At 41.1% G+C, this 16,878-nt stretch overlaps 1 protein-coding gene across 1 annotated transcript in view; it reads right to left on the reverse strand.

The window, feature by feature from the left end:
* SPIDR (scaffold protein involved in DNA repair) overlaps positions 1–14,809 on the reverse strand; it is a 198,574-nt gene extending 183,765 nt beyond the window's left edge. Inside the window, exons 1-5 of the mRNA XM_071554566.1 lie at positions 14,750–14,809; positions 7,752–7,907; positions 6,269–6,347; positions 5,027–5,215; positions 2,254–2,411 (exon numbers count right to left, since the gene is read on the reverse strand). Of these exons, the coding sequence (XP_071410667.1) occupies positions 2,254–2,411; positions 5,027–5,215; positions 6,269–6,347; positions 7,752–7,907; positions 14,750–14,764 (597 nt within the window). The 5' untranslated portion in view covers positions 14,765–14,809. The remainder of the gene's footprint in view (positions 1–2,253; positions 2,412–5,026; positions 5,216–6,268; positions 6,348–7,751; positions 7,908–14,749) is intronic.
* Between the last annotated feature and the right edge of the window lie 2,069 nt (positions 14,810–16,878).

Below are 16,878 nucleotides of genomic sequence, written 5' to 3' on the forward strand. Positions count from 1 at the left end.
CCTCCTACAGTGAATACTACTTTTCTATTCTCTCCTGGAAACTTCTCAAACAGCTTGCCTGTAGCTTTTTTCTAGGAAAACAGCATATCCCCAGAAAAGCAAAACAAAGGCTGCAATAGGCACAGCTATCACTGGGGATTTACCCTCCTGCATACACTGAATTCCCAGACCAAAGTCTTCTGGTGAGGCTGACCACCCAGGAAAATTCCCACAGTGTGACACTCCAACTGGGAACAGGGGAAGGGGAAATCTAGGGACTGGAGGATGTCTCTACAATCTACCCATATATTTTGTAATAGCATAACTATTCTGGTTAGGGTTAAAAAAAATTTATTGAGTATGGTTGCATCCCAAAAAACCCTCTCATGAGCACCATTATCTAATATGTGTCTCATAACATTTATCTGACCTTCCACATACACTGGGGTAACTCATGCTGGTATAATAAAAGCAGAACAACCACTTGCATAAACCCCAGTTCTGTTTTCACAGCCATACTCAGACCATGGAGTCTCTTCTGACACTGCAGTCTGGGACTTGGGCTATATAAAATCAGTTCTTCACTAGCCTGAAAACACCTGACTAACCCTTGCTGAACTCTGAGCTACAGATGCTAAAGTGGGACTGACACCTACAGGAGCCAAATGAGAGCCAGGTCATGCATGTTCACAGAATCACAGAATCAATTAGGTTGGAAAAGATCTCTGAGACCATTGAGTCCAGCCTGTGACCCAACACCACCATGTCAGCTGGACACTGAATGCCCTTTCCAGTGTTTCCTTAAACACCTCCAGAGACAGTGATGCCAGCACCTCCCTGGGCAGCCTATTCCAATATCTAATCACCGTTTCTGTGAAGAAATTCCTCCTGATTTCCAACCTAAAGCTGCGCCAGGAGACGTTAAGACTATGTCCTATCACCCTGTCACTGTCTGAGACTGGCCCTCGCATGGCTGCACCTCCTGCCAGGTGGTTGCAGAGCCACAAGGTCACCCCTGATCCTCCTTTGCTCCAGGCTGAGCACCCCCAGCTCCCTCAGCCACTCCTCACAGTGCTCCAGACCCTTCCCAGCTATGCTGCCCTCCCTGGACAGCTCCATGTCCTCGCAGGAGGGCACAGGGCCAGGCCCTGCCTCCCATCCCACCCCATCAGGGCAGCGGAACCTGCCCCAAACGGGGCCCATCCATGGGGAAACCAGGCTGTTGGTCCTCCTGTGCCAGCACAGCTTGCTGTCATACTCATGAGGATTCTGATAGAGAATCAATAGATAAATGAGTCGAGATTAGCTCAGCTGGTTAAAACTTGGTTGTAATAATGCCAAGGTCACGGGTTCAATCCCCTATGTGGGCCACTGACTTAAGAGTTGGACTCTATGATCCTTGTGGGTCCCTTCCAACTCAGAACAGCCTGTGATTCTGTGTGATTTGGAATGGCTTTAATGCACCTCGCTAACACCCTTCCCGGTCCGCCCCCATTCCCAGGGCTGTGGTGCCCTCTGCCGGGCTATTCCAGGACCGATCCCCGGGAAAAAAAGGTACCAATTAACCGGCAAGATTCGAGTTTTACTGCTGTCCCCATTCCGAGGTTTGCAGTCCTCGTGACTGAAAAGAGAGCCCTGTAACAGGTCCCGGACCCCATCACTGATCTCAGAACTTGCTCCATTCCAAAACAGCCTCAAAGTACTGAAGAGAAAAAGGAAACTTTCTCGCCCATCACACTACAGGAAATCTGGGCATCAACTTGTCCCAGGCAGGCAAGGGCTGTAGAAAATCCAGATCATCACATCTCTGCTGAGAAATCCACCCACCTGATCACCTTCTGCACACGCATGGGAACTCCAAGAAATTAAATTTAAACATCAGAACGAGCTGCTTTACAGCACAGGTGACCAAGTGCAGGCACATGTTGCCCAGAGAGGTCGTGGAGTCTCCACTCACAGAGATACTCAAAGTCCAACCAGACACATCCCTGAACAGACGCTTTGGATGACCCTGCTGTGAGCAGGGGGTTGACAATTCCAGAGTTGCTTTCCCACCTTGGTCACCCTGTGATTCAGTGACCACACTGCTAAGCCCTGTGTGTGGGGCTTGGTTCTGATGTCAAAGAAAACGCCTTGAAATTCTTGTGTACAATATTCCTTTCTGGAGAGATAAGGTAAATAAAATCAGCACATTCCCCCACATTAAATGCAATCAAATATGGATACATTTTATATCAGAATCTTTTTTTTCTCAAACTTCTAATAGTTTCTCACCTTACAAAGCTCATTATTTTCTTCTTTGATAGGCAGAGAATTAATATTTGTGCAAGAGTCCGAGTCTGATATCTCTAGTGAGCTGTCATCTTTTTCTGATCCATCACACTTATCAGTGGAATCACTGTCCTTCTCCCAGTCAATGAACTCCAATTCATCTAAAATAGAATATTGGCAAAAGGGTTTTTTTTTATTAATCACCATCTATTATAAGCATGAAGTCCAAGCAATAATACAGTTATCCTGAACTTGGGGCAAAAAATGCAATGTTATTTTTTTCCTATGTTCAGCTGATCTTTAATTATGTTGTGTCTCATAAAAGCTAAATTCTACTAGCAGAAAATTGTAAGAAAGATGAAAATTACATTAAAAAAATTCAAAGTACTGTCTGCAAAGAGGCAGTACATTTAACTGCATAGGTACATAGGATGGGGTTTTTTAGTTTAGTTAGTAGGTCTTCCATGGTTCAGTTTGGAGACTTTTTTGCACAATTGTGTTGGATTATCCAAGTGTGCTTGTTCAGAATTAGCTGTTCTAAGAAAAAGCCTCAAACAGTGTTAGTTAACACTTGCTTTTAGTTGTAACCCTCACAGAGGAATGAAAAAGCTGGTTGAAATGGTCACCTCCTAGAACCTCTAAGCACATTAGAGAGAGGATTATTTTGGATAAATCAATAGCAACAGGCACAAGAAAGGACAGAGCTAAAAAAGACAAAACAACAAACAAACCAACAACAAAATGGCATTAAACAAAGAGATGCAGACTGAAATTCAGAACATTGCTTCCACAATTCTCATGACAAGGTGGTATTTAATGCACTCCAAAAGTCCACTCGTACCTCCAAGGATCTACTGAAGGTCATGGAAACCTGAGTTGCAATAGCAGCCCCACCACCCCTCAGGTCCAAGTGCCACAAGGTACTGAGAGGTATAATTGCAATGTATTTCATATAAACGAACATGTTCAGGGGAGAAAGGATGAAAGCTTTTTTTTGTTTTGTTTTTTAGCTTTCGTAAATGTCATATTTCTAACACTGGAATACTCATGTGTAAGAGAGAGGCAGCACAGAAAAGAGGGATCTGTAGAACACTCCAGGCAGATATATGTATCCATGGAACTGTGGCAGTACCTTCTGGCCTTGGCAGTGCTACTCTTGTCTAAATCATTAGTTTCTTTATCAAACTTCCAAACTCTGAAGTTGTACAGCTCTGGTGTTCCCTGCTTTGTCGCACACATGAATGCACTTTTGTTTCTAACTATGAGAAAGCTTCCTCAGAAATTTTAAGCACAGACATTGGTGACCAGGTAACATAAAGAGGTTTCTCTTGAAGCTGTGTGACAAGTTGCGTGCAACTTGTGGCAGTGGAATAAATCCCTTAATAAAACACAAGGCACTCCATTTTATCTTTATCTGAAGTACTTCACGTGAAAGGCAATGTCACTTTTAAAAATAACTTTTTGAGCTACTGCCGCCATTCCTACAACTGTACCTATGTATGCACACACACAGATATACACTAATTATAGCATTGTACATAGGGTATAATGGTTACTTCAAAAAGCATGGATATCACAGTTCCTTCACTCTATGATTTTAATACCTTCAAACAGATACCTAATGCATCAGGGTTTCTTCAGTTACACAGAGAAACTAAATTTTACTATCTCACAAGATTAAAAATAAGTCCGTATATTGTGTCTTTAAAAACGTAAAGAGAAATATTAAAACCTGCAGGGTCCCACTTGCAGGGGACAATTGCAATAGAACGATATTAATGGCAGGTTAGAAATATTCCTGGCCAGGAACAGATTGCAGTTTAGGAAATGGACAGTCCTTCCATTTTAAAAATGAAGAAAATTACTAGGAATTACAAAAGATAACCAAAAGATAACCGTGGTGTTAAATCAGTGATAAAAATATGGATGAAAGAAGAAAATATTTACATTTTTCTTTTAAACCTAAGAAGCATGTTTAAACAGTGTCACACACAAAAAGTAAATCAGTCGAGCCATTTGTTCAGCTCACAATGGTGTTTGAACATCCAGAATGCCAAGTCTGGCTGTAATACTCCAGACCTGGCTGAAGTAATACAAAGCTAACCTGATTTATTTTTCACTTTGAAAATACTTCCTAACAAGTTCTAATGCAACTTAGACATTATCCTAATTAACGCTTGTACAACAGAGCTCACAACTAAAGATTTTTCTGTCTTCAGATGCACCTTTTAATCAATTTCTCTCCCCTCTGTTATTTCCTTCTCCATGAATTAGAAAGGAAGTCCTAAGAACCAAACTCATGGCTGTTCACATAGTAGAGCTAACATGCAAAGCAAGGAATACTGTGTACAAAACAGAAAATGCACTTCACAGAACATGATCCTATTTGCAGCTGCAGAGTCTGCCACATTAGTCAGTAGATGCAGACAAAGTATCACCAGTAGAACAGGACAGGGCAGCAAAAGCTGTTCACAACCACAGCACAGAGAAGAAAATAGTACAAATAAGCTACAATATATCAAAATGAGCTGACATGCTTTACTCCATGTTGGATTATCACCCCAACTTTCCTCATTTACTCCAAGGTTTTGTACATAATTTATACTAAGAGCTTATTCTGTACACAGATGAAATTTATGAAAAAACCCCTCCAACTGATTTAACCAAAATAGGATTAGATTATGTCATTTTGTCAGAATGACCTTGGAGCATTCTCACATTACAGCACTTGAAGTTGACAGAAAGTTTCTTGATATCTGCTTGCGTTTGAACTTACCTTCACTACTTCCGTCCTCCAACAACAAATCATGTCTGCTAGGCAATTCCTCTGTTTTGGAAGTGTGACTTTTTTTGCTGTGCAACCTTGGACTCAGTGTTTTATTTTCACCACCTGAAAAATCACTGCCACTAGAGGTCCATATTATGTCCTCAGCTTCCCTAGAGCTTTCAGCAGCAGCAGAAGCTTCTATTAAAAAGTAAAGTGTTAGATTTTTACAGAAATGAAGTTTTGTTAAATTTAAAATTATTAAAAATTAAACTATACTATTTTGTAACAAGAAAAATTACCAATTCTGTTACGACCATCAGAGACTAATGCTGATGTATCGACACACATATTTCTTTATACATACATGTATTTTCCTTTTGATTCTCCATAATAAATGGTAACACTATTTTATACAATGCGGCTATCACTCTTGTCCTTCAGCAGAGTGAGGACAAGTCACAACTGTCTGACGTTTAGTTCCATACACAGAGATCTAACCGCCCCCTGCATGTGCCCTTGTAAAATAGTAAGTGGTTTAAATAAAGACTATCCTTAAGAGTTCTGGGTTTTGGATTTCTCTGACTTCATGCAATGCATGAGAAACGAAAAAAAGTATTTCATCAGTAGAGATTACTCTACAGTTTTCTCCTAAGGGGAAAACACACCACAACTTTTCAGGAGTTACAAAGAAAAGCTGTATGTCCTCCTCCTCATTATTTGGCTTAGAGGGGTTTTTTTAATCACAATATTAAATGACTTGGGTGCATATGGAAGTCTGTAAAAGCAGGACATTGACAAAATTCTGTTTTTCTATCAATTGCTCATATTTGCAGAATGCATGTTCTCTCCTGTGCCTGCTTGTCTGCCTCTAGCAGAAGACAGAATAATTTCATCCTCAATCTATACAGTTAAGGGTTATTTTTCATTCCTTCCTGTTAAAAAGATAAAGAATTTAAATATCCTGTCCTTTTTATAACACACACCACATACAGCATTAGTGATGCTTCTTTCACCTGTTCAAGACCAATACCTGAGTGACTGCAGCTTTGCAGAACACATTTCTGGCACTTCTGGCAAATACAAGAGCTCAACCACAACAACTAGAGACTGTGTGTCTTATAAAATTAGCTTCTGATTACAATAACAGAACAAGAAAGCAACCAGTATTTTAAGCCACCTTCCACCTTAATATAGGAAAAAACCAAAGCGACAATCATCTGACAACACTAACATGAAAAAATTATAACATACTTGCTGCATTTTCAGTAGATGTTAGCAGTGGTCCAAGCTGCTTCTTAATCCTGGATTTCTTATTAGTAGGTCTCTGGGACTATATTATTAAGAGATAGAGGGAGATATTTAATGGCTAAGACATTAAAAATGTTTTTAACATGTATCAACATCTTCAAAGCTGTTGTTATTTACCCACTAAAGCTCAGCAGCACAATTTCAAATTAACTTTTCTATCCTTTACTAGACTGTGATATAATGAATGAGGTATTAAAGCATGAGAACAGTAACATAAAAGCTGAATTTTCATAGATTTAAACATACAAACTTACTATGACTATGACAGAAATTGCATGTGACCTGAAGAACAAGAGCCAGTATTTTCAGCATTAAAATGTCAAAAGTGGGTAGTAACAGCATGCTTGATAAAGCACATACTTTATTCAAAGGTGACGAAAGAAGTACTTGGTCACTCTGTTGCTGGTTTTTACTAAATCCCACAACCTATGCTGTGACTGCTTAGTACCAGAAAAAAGAAACAGAAAAGCAACTTGGTTGATAAAGATTTTCAGCACAGAACATTTCTCACTCAGAGCTGGCTGAACATCTCTATTCATGATCAACAAGACCAACATCTGTACAGGCTGAGCACAGTTTGATATATCATCCGAAAGAATACCAAGATCCACTTCTGCAGGGTCATCAAAAAGCAGGATTTTCTACAATGAATTCACTATTGCAAACACATTATTTAGATCTAGCAAAAAATCTTCATATGCAAACTACGGTCTTTTTGTTTCACATTTTTTAGAAAATGTAACACTCCATCTCAAATGTCATGGAATCATAGAATCGATTGGGTTGGAAAAGACCTCTGAGATCATCAAGTCAAACCCTTGGTCCAACTCCAGTCCATTTACTAGATCATGGCACTCAGTGCCACGTCCAATCTCAGTTTAAAAACCTCCAGGGATGGGGAATCCACCATCTCTCTGGGCAGGCCATTCCAATGCCTGATTACTCTCTCTGGAAAGGATTTTTTTCTGATACACAACTTAAATTTCCCCTGGCAGAGCTTGAACCTGTGCCCCCTTGTCCTATTGCTGAGTGCCTGGGAGAAGAAACCAACCCCCACCTCGCTATAACTTCCCTTCAGGTAGTTATAGACAGTGATGAGGCCACCTCTGAGCCTCCTCTTCTCCAGGCTAAGTAACCCAGTCAAATTACTTTTGCATCCTTCAGAGTATTATTGAAATTTTCTAAGTGATAAGTGCTGTCTAGAAGGTAAGGTATTAACACACACTCCATATACTCAGAAAGTTACACTAACAAGGTAAGACAATGTCATTATGTAACTGTACTTTCCATTTTTTGTTTGACAATTGTAACAATGAGCTTTTAATTTGGAAACAATGCCAAAAGAAGGCAACATATTATTCAGTCAAGCATGGAAACTAATTGCCAGATTGCATCTCTTTCTTACACCATTAAGCCAGCATTTTACCTCCAGCACTGAAGAGCTCTGAAAACCATCCCCACACCGAAGCCACGCATTGGAAATCGAAGTAGCAGCTACTGATGTTCTGACATTCGATTTTTTCAGACACAGGGGTGCCTCATCTGGGAAAGGTGTACATTCTGTGTTCCAAAGTCTTTTCCGCTATGAGGAAAAATAAAGCCATTGAAAACTGTGGGTACACAATTCTTTTCAAGTTAAATTTACCTAATCTAGACAGCCTCTAGTATTTTCTGAATACTTACAAACAAATTCCAATTTGTAATGAACTGGGGGGAAAAAAATCTCAAACATTTGCAACCATTTTTCATGCAACACTGAACAATAACACCACTACCAATGCCATAGGAAAATTTAATTTTTCGTAGGTACACTTTCTGTTGGTCTAAGCTACATCAAGTAGTACCTGACAGCTGCTCAGTGAAGCAGAAAAAACAAAGCAACTCCTCAGGAACAGTTCAGTTAAATACACTTTAACTAAGTAATTCCTTTAAACTCACATTTAATTTGATTTAATTCTGTTTATGCAGCAGGTCAAACAAGCTATCACTATACAGTTCTCTTAAAAAACAACCAACCAAACAAAAAAATCCCCAACTCTTTCAGCTGTAAGAATTAGACTTGCTTCCATAACGATTTCTACCTCCCCTTCCTCCCAGAAATAGATGAACTGTTGCCTTCCCCTTACATGGGAATGCTGGAAGTCATTTGGATTAGAGGTAAATCATGAAAGAGGATGCTGATTAGTATCCAGTGCTAATTTAATGCAATAGACTGTGACATTTGAAAATAGCTGAGAATGAGAGAATTGCCTGTTATCACATCCCAAACTGACTCTCAGTTTCAACACCAGTTTACACATATAAATTGAACCTAAGCATGATAAACATTTTAGCCTGTTATGCTACTGAAACTTGTCTCACAACATGTTGTCTGTATTAATCTGCTTGAATACATCTGTCTTCTTCTGATACACTTTCTCTCAAGCAACTACAGTTCCTACCTATAAAAGTATTACTCCAAAGTTAAGTTAATCAGTACACACATTTTCAGTCAGGCTGGTCAATCAGGACTGTAACATACATATCAAACTAATATATGCAAAAAAAAAAAAAAGAATCATAGAATATCCTGAGTTGGCAGGGACCCACAAGGATCATTGAAATCCAACTCCTGCACAAGACAGACTCAAAAATCACACCATGTGCCTGAGAGCACTCTCGGTCCATTTTGTAACTGGCAATGCATATTTGCTTTCTATGGAATTTTTCAGTGCTCACAGGAACGAAACAAGTACAGTGAGCAGCATCCTCCTTCAGCCCTCCAGTCACACAGTCCTGCTGCCTCATGGTAAGAAGGTGGAGTAAAACCAGTGGGATTTGCAGTTTTCTCTGATGGTAAGTGATGTTGCTATGAGCCTCTTCTAAAACTGCTGTGGGTATTTACACTGCAAAGTCAAGCTGTCCCAGTAACTACTCCCACAGATACATGAGAAGTACAATGTTGAATCTGATGTGTTATTAAATATGGAATCAATATGTGTTATTAAATATGGAATCCTTTAATAAGGGTATGACATCAGGTAAGCAGGCTACAGCAGGGACACAAAGAGAATTTAAACCCCACCTTCCTCCCAGAGAAGATGCTGGCCCAAGCCTCAACTTCCAGAGTGCTTAGATGTGAGCCTCTACATTGGGCTGTCCACTTGCTAAAATACTTCTGCCTTTGCACTGAAGAAAGCATGGACAGGGCAAATACTAATAACTGAAACACATCAAGGCCCATTTTTTGGCTCTACAGCAAAATGCCACAGCAAGGCTTCACTCCAGTTGGAGACATTTCCTTGTCGTTGATGTGCCCAGACTGGATGACATCTGCCAGGCTCAGAGTTAACAGAACAGTCAGCAGTGCAACAAGGCTCAACAACACATTGCAGCTCTAGTTTTGAGTTGGTTGGTTTGGTTTTCTTCCATTTAATTGTTTTTTAATCCTAGCCAGTGCGGAAAGTCTTGCTTATATATGTTTTTGTAGCTCTTAGAAGATTTTGCAAGATACATTTGGCAGACTGATGCCTCAGAGGGTTTTGTATTTTTTCAGATTTTCTAATTTTTATAGATTTTAGAAGTAATGGTAATTGTAGTGAAAATGCAGACTTTAATGTGTTAGTATTAAGTTCAATATTTATACATGCCAACCCCTGCCCCCCATCAATGTCTCAAATTCCATTAAACTATTTAGTCTTGTTTTCAAGGTAGAAAGCTGAATAATACCAGAAGACCTGCAGTGTGAGACATAAACACAGGCCACTGACCTCGGGGTCTAAGAACACTGGAAAACCTCCAAGCCCTACGTGTGCTGAGTAAGACAAAGATGACAAACAGAGGGTCCCAATCTCCCCCAGACTCGATTTCTGATGGGGTGTGCCAAAGGTGGGATTGGGCTGGACCAAGGGATGTGTAAAGTGGGGATTGGATAGACAATATTATAAAAAAACCAGAAAATCAGTGTTCAGGCTGCACACGTTGATATATATTCCTGGATGAGCCTGGGAGCTCACTGCTCTCTTATCTGATCTCCCACTAAAATTGGCTTGGAGTCTTTTTTCTCCACAGACTTTTCAGGCAACAAGACAAAGGTTTACAGTATAATATGCAGTTCATCAAAGCCTATTTCTTAAATGGGATGCTCCAGTTTTGTTGAATGTGTCTGTGCCAAAAGCAGCACTACAACTGTCAAGAAGGTTTACGGTACACCACTTTCAATGGTCAATTAAAAGCAAAAAGAGTTGCAAGTAAATGAAAAAGATAGGCACAGAAACACAAGCACAAGGAGTTACATAAAACAGGCTTCCTAATACATGTCTATTTCTAGGAAGCTGAACGAACAGAGACCTAGGCAATTACTCTCTGCTAAGTTTCTTGTTCATGTTATTCTTAAAATCATGAAATCCCCTGATAGAGAGAAACTCCCTATTTTTCCGTGGTGTGCAATACCAATGGAACAAAGAAAGATCACAGCCTAAGAGGCAGGAGATGAATAGCAGAACATGCCAGTGGTGCACAGCTGTCCAGATTTGGGAAAGGAACACTGTACAAAAAATCAGGATAAAGGATACAGGTTAACTCCCTCTTCCCAAGTGAGAAGGGTTAAGGTGCATATAGAAAGAACATGCTTGCAGGTGACGAGGTTAAAAAAGCGCAGACTAATACATGTAGAACAAATAGCTGGGTTTATGCTTAGGTGGTTACATTTCTTTATTAGAGAGCAATGTGAAGTGGCACTGGAAGTGACTTTGAAACAGCTGGAATTCAGAAGCACTGGACAGTCATGGCTGTGACAGGCAGAAAGAGCTTTTGTAGCTAATGGTTTAATGACCAATGAGTGTAATTTAATCCTACATGTCACTAGCCTGAATAAAGGCAGGGCTGCTCGGGTTTTCAGAGCAATACAAGACTGTGTCAGGGCAGCTGGTTCCATAACAAAACAGAGCAACTGAAGTCCCCTTTTCCCCTTCTTCCCAAGCACTTGGCACTTGCCAGACTGTGCAGACACAGCAACAATGAACCAAACTGTCAGAAAACTTCTTTGGGAAGAAGCATAGTTATCTACAGCTGGCACAGCAGCAAAAGAAAGGATACAAGGACTACTGGGACCACTTCAGCAGCTGCTCAACACCATATCAGCTTAATTAGAACCTGAAGAACCATCAGCACTGCTGACAGCTCTGGCTAATTACCTCCGTTCCACCACACATTCTGTTCCCCAGACACAGGAAAATCTGAGTTTTCTGCTACCACCACACAGAAATTTACAGCCACTATAGTCGCTGAGAAAAAGTGAAAACAGTCCTTGAAGTCACAAACCAAGAAAGTAGAAGAAATACATCCTCTACATGCGATCTTCTTCAGCTACTGCGAATTTCCGGCAGGTACCATTTGGAGGAGAGAGAAAAGGAAGGACTCAGGATTGTTGATATTGACAGTGGTGGGTTTGAGCTCTGTACTTAAAAAAATTGAAAAAACAAACCCTAAAGACAATGCCCTCCATCCCAAACACCTTGTCAGTTCAAATCACTCCATGTATCTGACATGAATTCAGGAAACCAGACCTACAGCTTCAATTCACAGTTACTGAGAGGATTTCTCACAGTAGCACTACACATATGCATACGTATGTATGGTTGCATGTATGCACATACATACACACAAGCAGCTTTTTCTCAAAAGAAAAATACACCATGTAAAAGGTGTATCATGAATAATGTTTATGTGCAGATATGAATGTAAAGCACACAAAAGTTTTTTTAATAAAAATCTGCAGTATGAAAATCGTATGCAATAGAAAGGAGGTACAGATACACCTAGATACAAGGATACAATACACGTGATTCAGAAAAAAAATTCCCAGGGACACAGTGACACCAGAGAGTTCCGCTTGGATGAAAGAATAGAAGGAAAACACAGTGACTGCACTTTTTGCACACTCCTGATGTCACCATGCTTCAAATCACAAATGCACCACAGTGACAGGGTGTCTAAAGCAGTGCAGACAAGGGCCTGGGAACAGGTGCAAGGGAGCTGGGAGCAGCCCTGTGGGGCTTCTGCAGCCCTGCAGAGCCTCTGTTTGGCTCTCGGCCTTCGGGCAAAGTGTGACAGTGCCCGTGTTGGGCACCCTTCCTCTGCACAGCCTTGGCACAGAGGTCTGGCATCCAAGGACTTTTGCCACAGGAATCCATCAGCTGGCATGCCAAAATGGCAAGTTTTAATGCCTTTTGGCTTATGCCCCAAGCAGCTTCAAGGCAATAGAGAAACTAGTATTTTAAGAAATTTACTTCTCAGGAATAAATATTTATAATGAAACTGATCTGAAGGCTGTGCTGCTCCCAAAGAAGAGCAGCGACAACAGTGAGTTCTCTTAATCTCGAGTCACAAGGTTAATCACCTTTTTCCTCTGGAGTAAAAAGGAAGGGGCACACAAAAAAATAACTTGTGTAATTTATTAAGGGCATGCACAAAGTGTCTTGAAACAAGATACTCATATTGAAAAAAAATTTAAAAATCACTGAATCAGGCTCAAAAGAGCTAGAGCATGTGGACCCAGGATACATCATAAACCCAAGATTTATTACAAAGAAGAGTCAGGCAAAGGCCCTTGTGAATTGAGTAGGGTGTCAAAAGACAAAATATGGCCTCACTTCTCCAAGCGGGAGTGGAGGGAGGAAAAGCAGTTCTGGAGGTTTTTTTCAGCCAAGATTATTTTCTTATTCCTATGAAAATCAGTATGTGTATTTTCCAAAGATTATTTGCACGAACCCACATGATCCCTAGAAAGGTCTGCATCAAATTGTAATCACTCATGAAAAAAACTAAACAGTAGACCACAGCAAATGACAGCAATGATGACCTTGCCTCCGTCCACACGGCCAGCGTGAACATGGGAAATAAAAGAAATACTAACACCAAAATAAAACCTAAAAATAGCTTTTCCTTTGGTATTGATATGTGAGATCAAAATTTCTTAAACACTCTTTCCATATCTTTCTTTGTATCCATGATTTTTTGCTACTCTTAATGAAAGGCTATTATCATTGACTGATATACATAGGTGTATATAAGATTACCATTTGAATTTGGGACTTTTTAACCTATATATCCTTCTTTTAAACAATTGTATAAATTATTGTGCTATGTACTTACATTGAAAACTAAACCTCTCATGGAATAAGGCTCCTACTTAAGTTTACATTAATAACTGGTGCCAAGTAGTTAAAGAGGAATCTGCAATCTATCAAAATCGTTAAAACTGAAGTATTTTAGAAAAGCTTTCACAAAAGTTATCAAAACTGTGTAGGGATACAATAACAGTATCCTACCTTTTTGTAATGTATCAGGTTCATGTGGGGTTTTTTTAATTAGTTTAATCAATACTCAGCAAATGGCAGAACTGTTTTATTTTCAGTTGACTATAACAGTTTTCACTTATAAAGTAATGGGGAACATTATCTTTGTCTGCAAACGAAACTACTATTATCAAAATCTGTCACCACATTGCAACAAGAGTTGGTTAAATATTGGCAGTCGAAGCGTGCACCTTCTCAGAGCCAAGGACTTAAAACCTTTCAGAAGAGAATGTGTACAGTGTCAGTATTACAATGCCACTTAAATGAAATACAGTAGGTCATTTTTAAGATTGCTGTTGACATTTTCTTCCATTAAAATTTATTTTAAATGTGATTGTATTTAAAAATCTGTTGAGTATTTGCACCATTTTAAACAAAATGCTTTAGGAACCAGTTCTGCCATTTGACCTCTAACTGTATTTATATATCAGACAACGACACTTGGAGTCTGCCTTTCGGCAGTACCTCAGCATTAGCATAAGCATTGCAAGTCAGAGCCAGCACATCCTAATTGCCGTCCTGCGGGGATCATCCAATGCACCAAGCACACAACCACAGGAAGGAGATCGAGAAACGACACGGGGTGCTTTTCCTCTCTCCACTCTTGCTCGGAGAAGCGAAGCTGCTCAAAACAATATTAATCCCAGCAACCCCGACAAGTCTCTTTTCCTCTCACAGTTTCACTCTCCCTGTAAGAATGCTGGGCTCCCTCTCCCGCCGCCACAGCTTTGCGAGGATGGATTGCACTGCCAGTGTTGCGCAACCGCGCCCGCCAGGGACGCGGGGAAGCCCCCGTGCTCCCGCCCCCGCTCCAGCGCGGCGGTCGCCAACACCACTATCTCTTTGGGAGCGGACCTGAGACGGCAGCGGGGCGGCCGCTGTTCTGCCGCCACCACCCACCCGCGCCCCTCACCCTGGGGCCGGGAGGCGCGGCTGGCCGGAGGCCGGGGCGCACGGCAAGGCCGCCGCCCAGAGCACAGGGACAGGCACAGCTTGGCCCTGAGGGGAGGCCAAGGCGGTTCTCCCCGCCCCGGCCCGGCCGGCGGAGCCCCTTTTTCCCCTCCCATCCCGCCCGTCCCGGTGGTACCTTCCCGCCGGGCATCGCCCCCCGCGCGGCGGCCGCGGCCGCGGTCACGTGGCGGAGGGAGCTCCGTGGGCGGGGCCGAGGGAACCCCCGGCGCGCACCCGCCCTTTGAGGCTTTGGCGCCGCCGCAGCCCCGGCTTCTGATTGGGCGGAAGCGGGTGACGTCAGGGAGGGCGGGAGCAAGGAAGGGGCGGGGCCCGCGGCGGGCGGGGCCGCGGAGTGGGAGGAGTTGCGTGTGTTTCTCCTGCTCGGTCGGAGCCGGCGCGGGTTTTCCGACAGCAAACCTTGGTAGAGACACCGCGTCCCTCCTGCTTTCCCCCGCCGAGCTGCCCTGGGGCCCCGCGCGGAGCTGGGGGTGCTGCGAGCGAGAGGGTGCTGCGGCCTCCTGGGTCGTCTGTCCCTCTGTCCAGGGCAGGTGCTGAGTTGGCATCGCCTGTTCATAAGGGGGTGGTGTTGGGAGCCTCTTTGAGCTGTGTTTCTTGGGGTTGTTCTCCAACCTGTGTTTCGCTTCTGCATCCTTCGTGGCAGCCAAGGTCAGTCAGAAGTAAATCTCAAAAGAATGCTAACACTTCAAGGAAATAGACAAAGCACAGGGATAGAAACACTGGCTACATACCTAAGCAAGTAATGTCTAAAGATGAGACATTTGATGAAAAATACTCTTAAGCCATTAACATAAAATTTTAACTCCCTAAGCAAAAAGCAACCTAATAAATGTACTGTCAAAAAGGGAAATGCCAGTGCCAAGGTGTAGAGGCTTGGAATTGAAACTGCTTTGCATGGACATTTTCCCATAAAATGCAAGTTGCTGCTCACTGAAGGAAAAAAGGCTGATCACCTTTGCAAATGTTTTTCTGGTACCAGTGGAAACAGGCAGAAAGGGGACAGATAGGGAGGTTTGTTTTTTGTATGTCCTTCAGAAGGTCACTTAGGCTGTCAATGCTACTGTTAAATACAGTTAATAATAAACAGCCTTTGTAAAATGAGATAGTTGTAGCTTAATTAGAATTTATAAAGCACTTACATTTTGATAGAAGGTACTGCATGACCGCATTTTTATTATGAAACCCTAATTACATATATCTGTCTATGGTTTACAGTTTGTATTTTTTCCAAAGCACCCTGTGGCCAATACCATCTTGCATTTCCTTTATAAAACTGCCACTAATTAAAGAGGATTTTGCAAACAGGAAAGCCAGAAACAACATTATCCAAGCTCCATACTGCCTTTGATTGTTATGTTCAAAACAGAGTTAAAAGCACTTGTGTTCTCAACCTTTCAAAAATTCGCAGTATTTCTTCTGAAATTACCAGACTGACAAATGAATTCTATTATATATGATCAGAGTGGTTTTCTTTGATATTTGAAAAAAGTATGTTATTGCACTATTCAGCTAAATAGTTAGAACTAAACCACAGAGAAATACACAAACCACAGAAGTCTGGTTGGGTGAGTGAGGCTGTATTTTTTTCTGTATAAGAACTAAGGATTCCAAGGTGCTCACACCTGAGAGGAACTTACTTCTATAGAATCCCAAGAAGATAACTCAATCTATTGATTTCTTTTATTTGTTTTCATGTTCTTCACAAAGAAGTACTGAAGTGACATGGAAATAGAGGAAATGTGTGAGAAAACAATCCTATATATTAGGAATTAATATAGAGCTGTGACTTTTTTGAAATAATGTTTCTGTGAAGAAGGAATAGTAGATGCTAAGCTTCCTAACAAAAGTTTAAGTTTCATAATACCAGTACATTATTCCTCATGCCTGTTAAAATTTCTGTGCATAATACTTGTGGAAGTCAAAATTAATGCAATTGGCTATGTAATTTTTGAAGAACTGTTTTCTCATCTACATGCACAAGCAGATCTGTGTTCTCACAGGCTTAAATAATAGTTTAAGTCCACTGTTTTATCTGATATACTGAGTGACTGTGTTTGTGCTCAAGATCAGCTCTACTGCTGCTCAGGGAACCTTAAGAAATTGTATACTTTTTATATTTTTGTTGCATGAAAAATTTATTAAAAAATATAAAATTCCTCTTAACCATAAAAAATTTATTTCTTTAGTGAAGTCTAGAAAAAAGCATTTATTTGTCAATGGTGCTGTTCATTGCTCTAATATTACTTA

Source organism: Pithys albifrons, chromosome 4 (genome assembly GCF_047495875.1).
Source record: "Pithys albifrons albifrons isolate INPA30051 chromosome 4, PitAlb_v1, whole genome shotgun sequence".
Classification (NCBI taxonomy): Eukaryota; Metazoa; Chordata; class Aves; order Passeriformes; family Thamnophilidae; genus Pithys; species Pithys albifrons.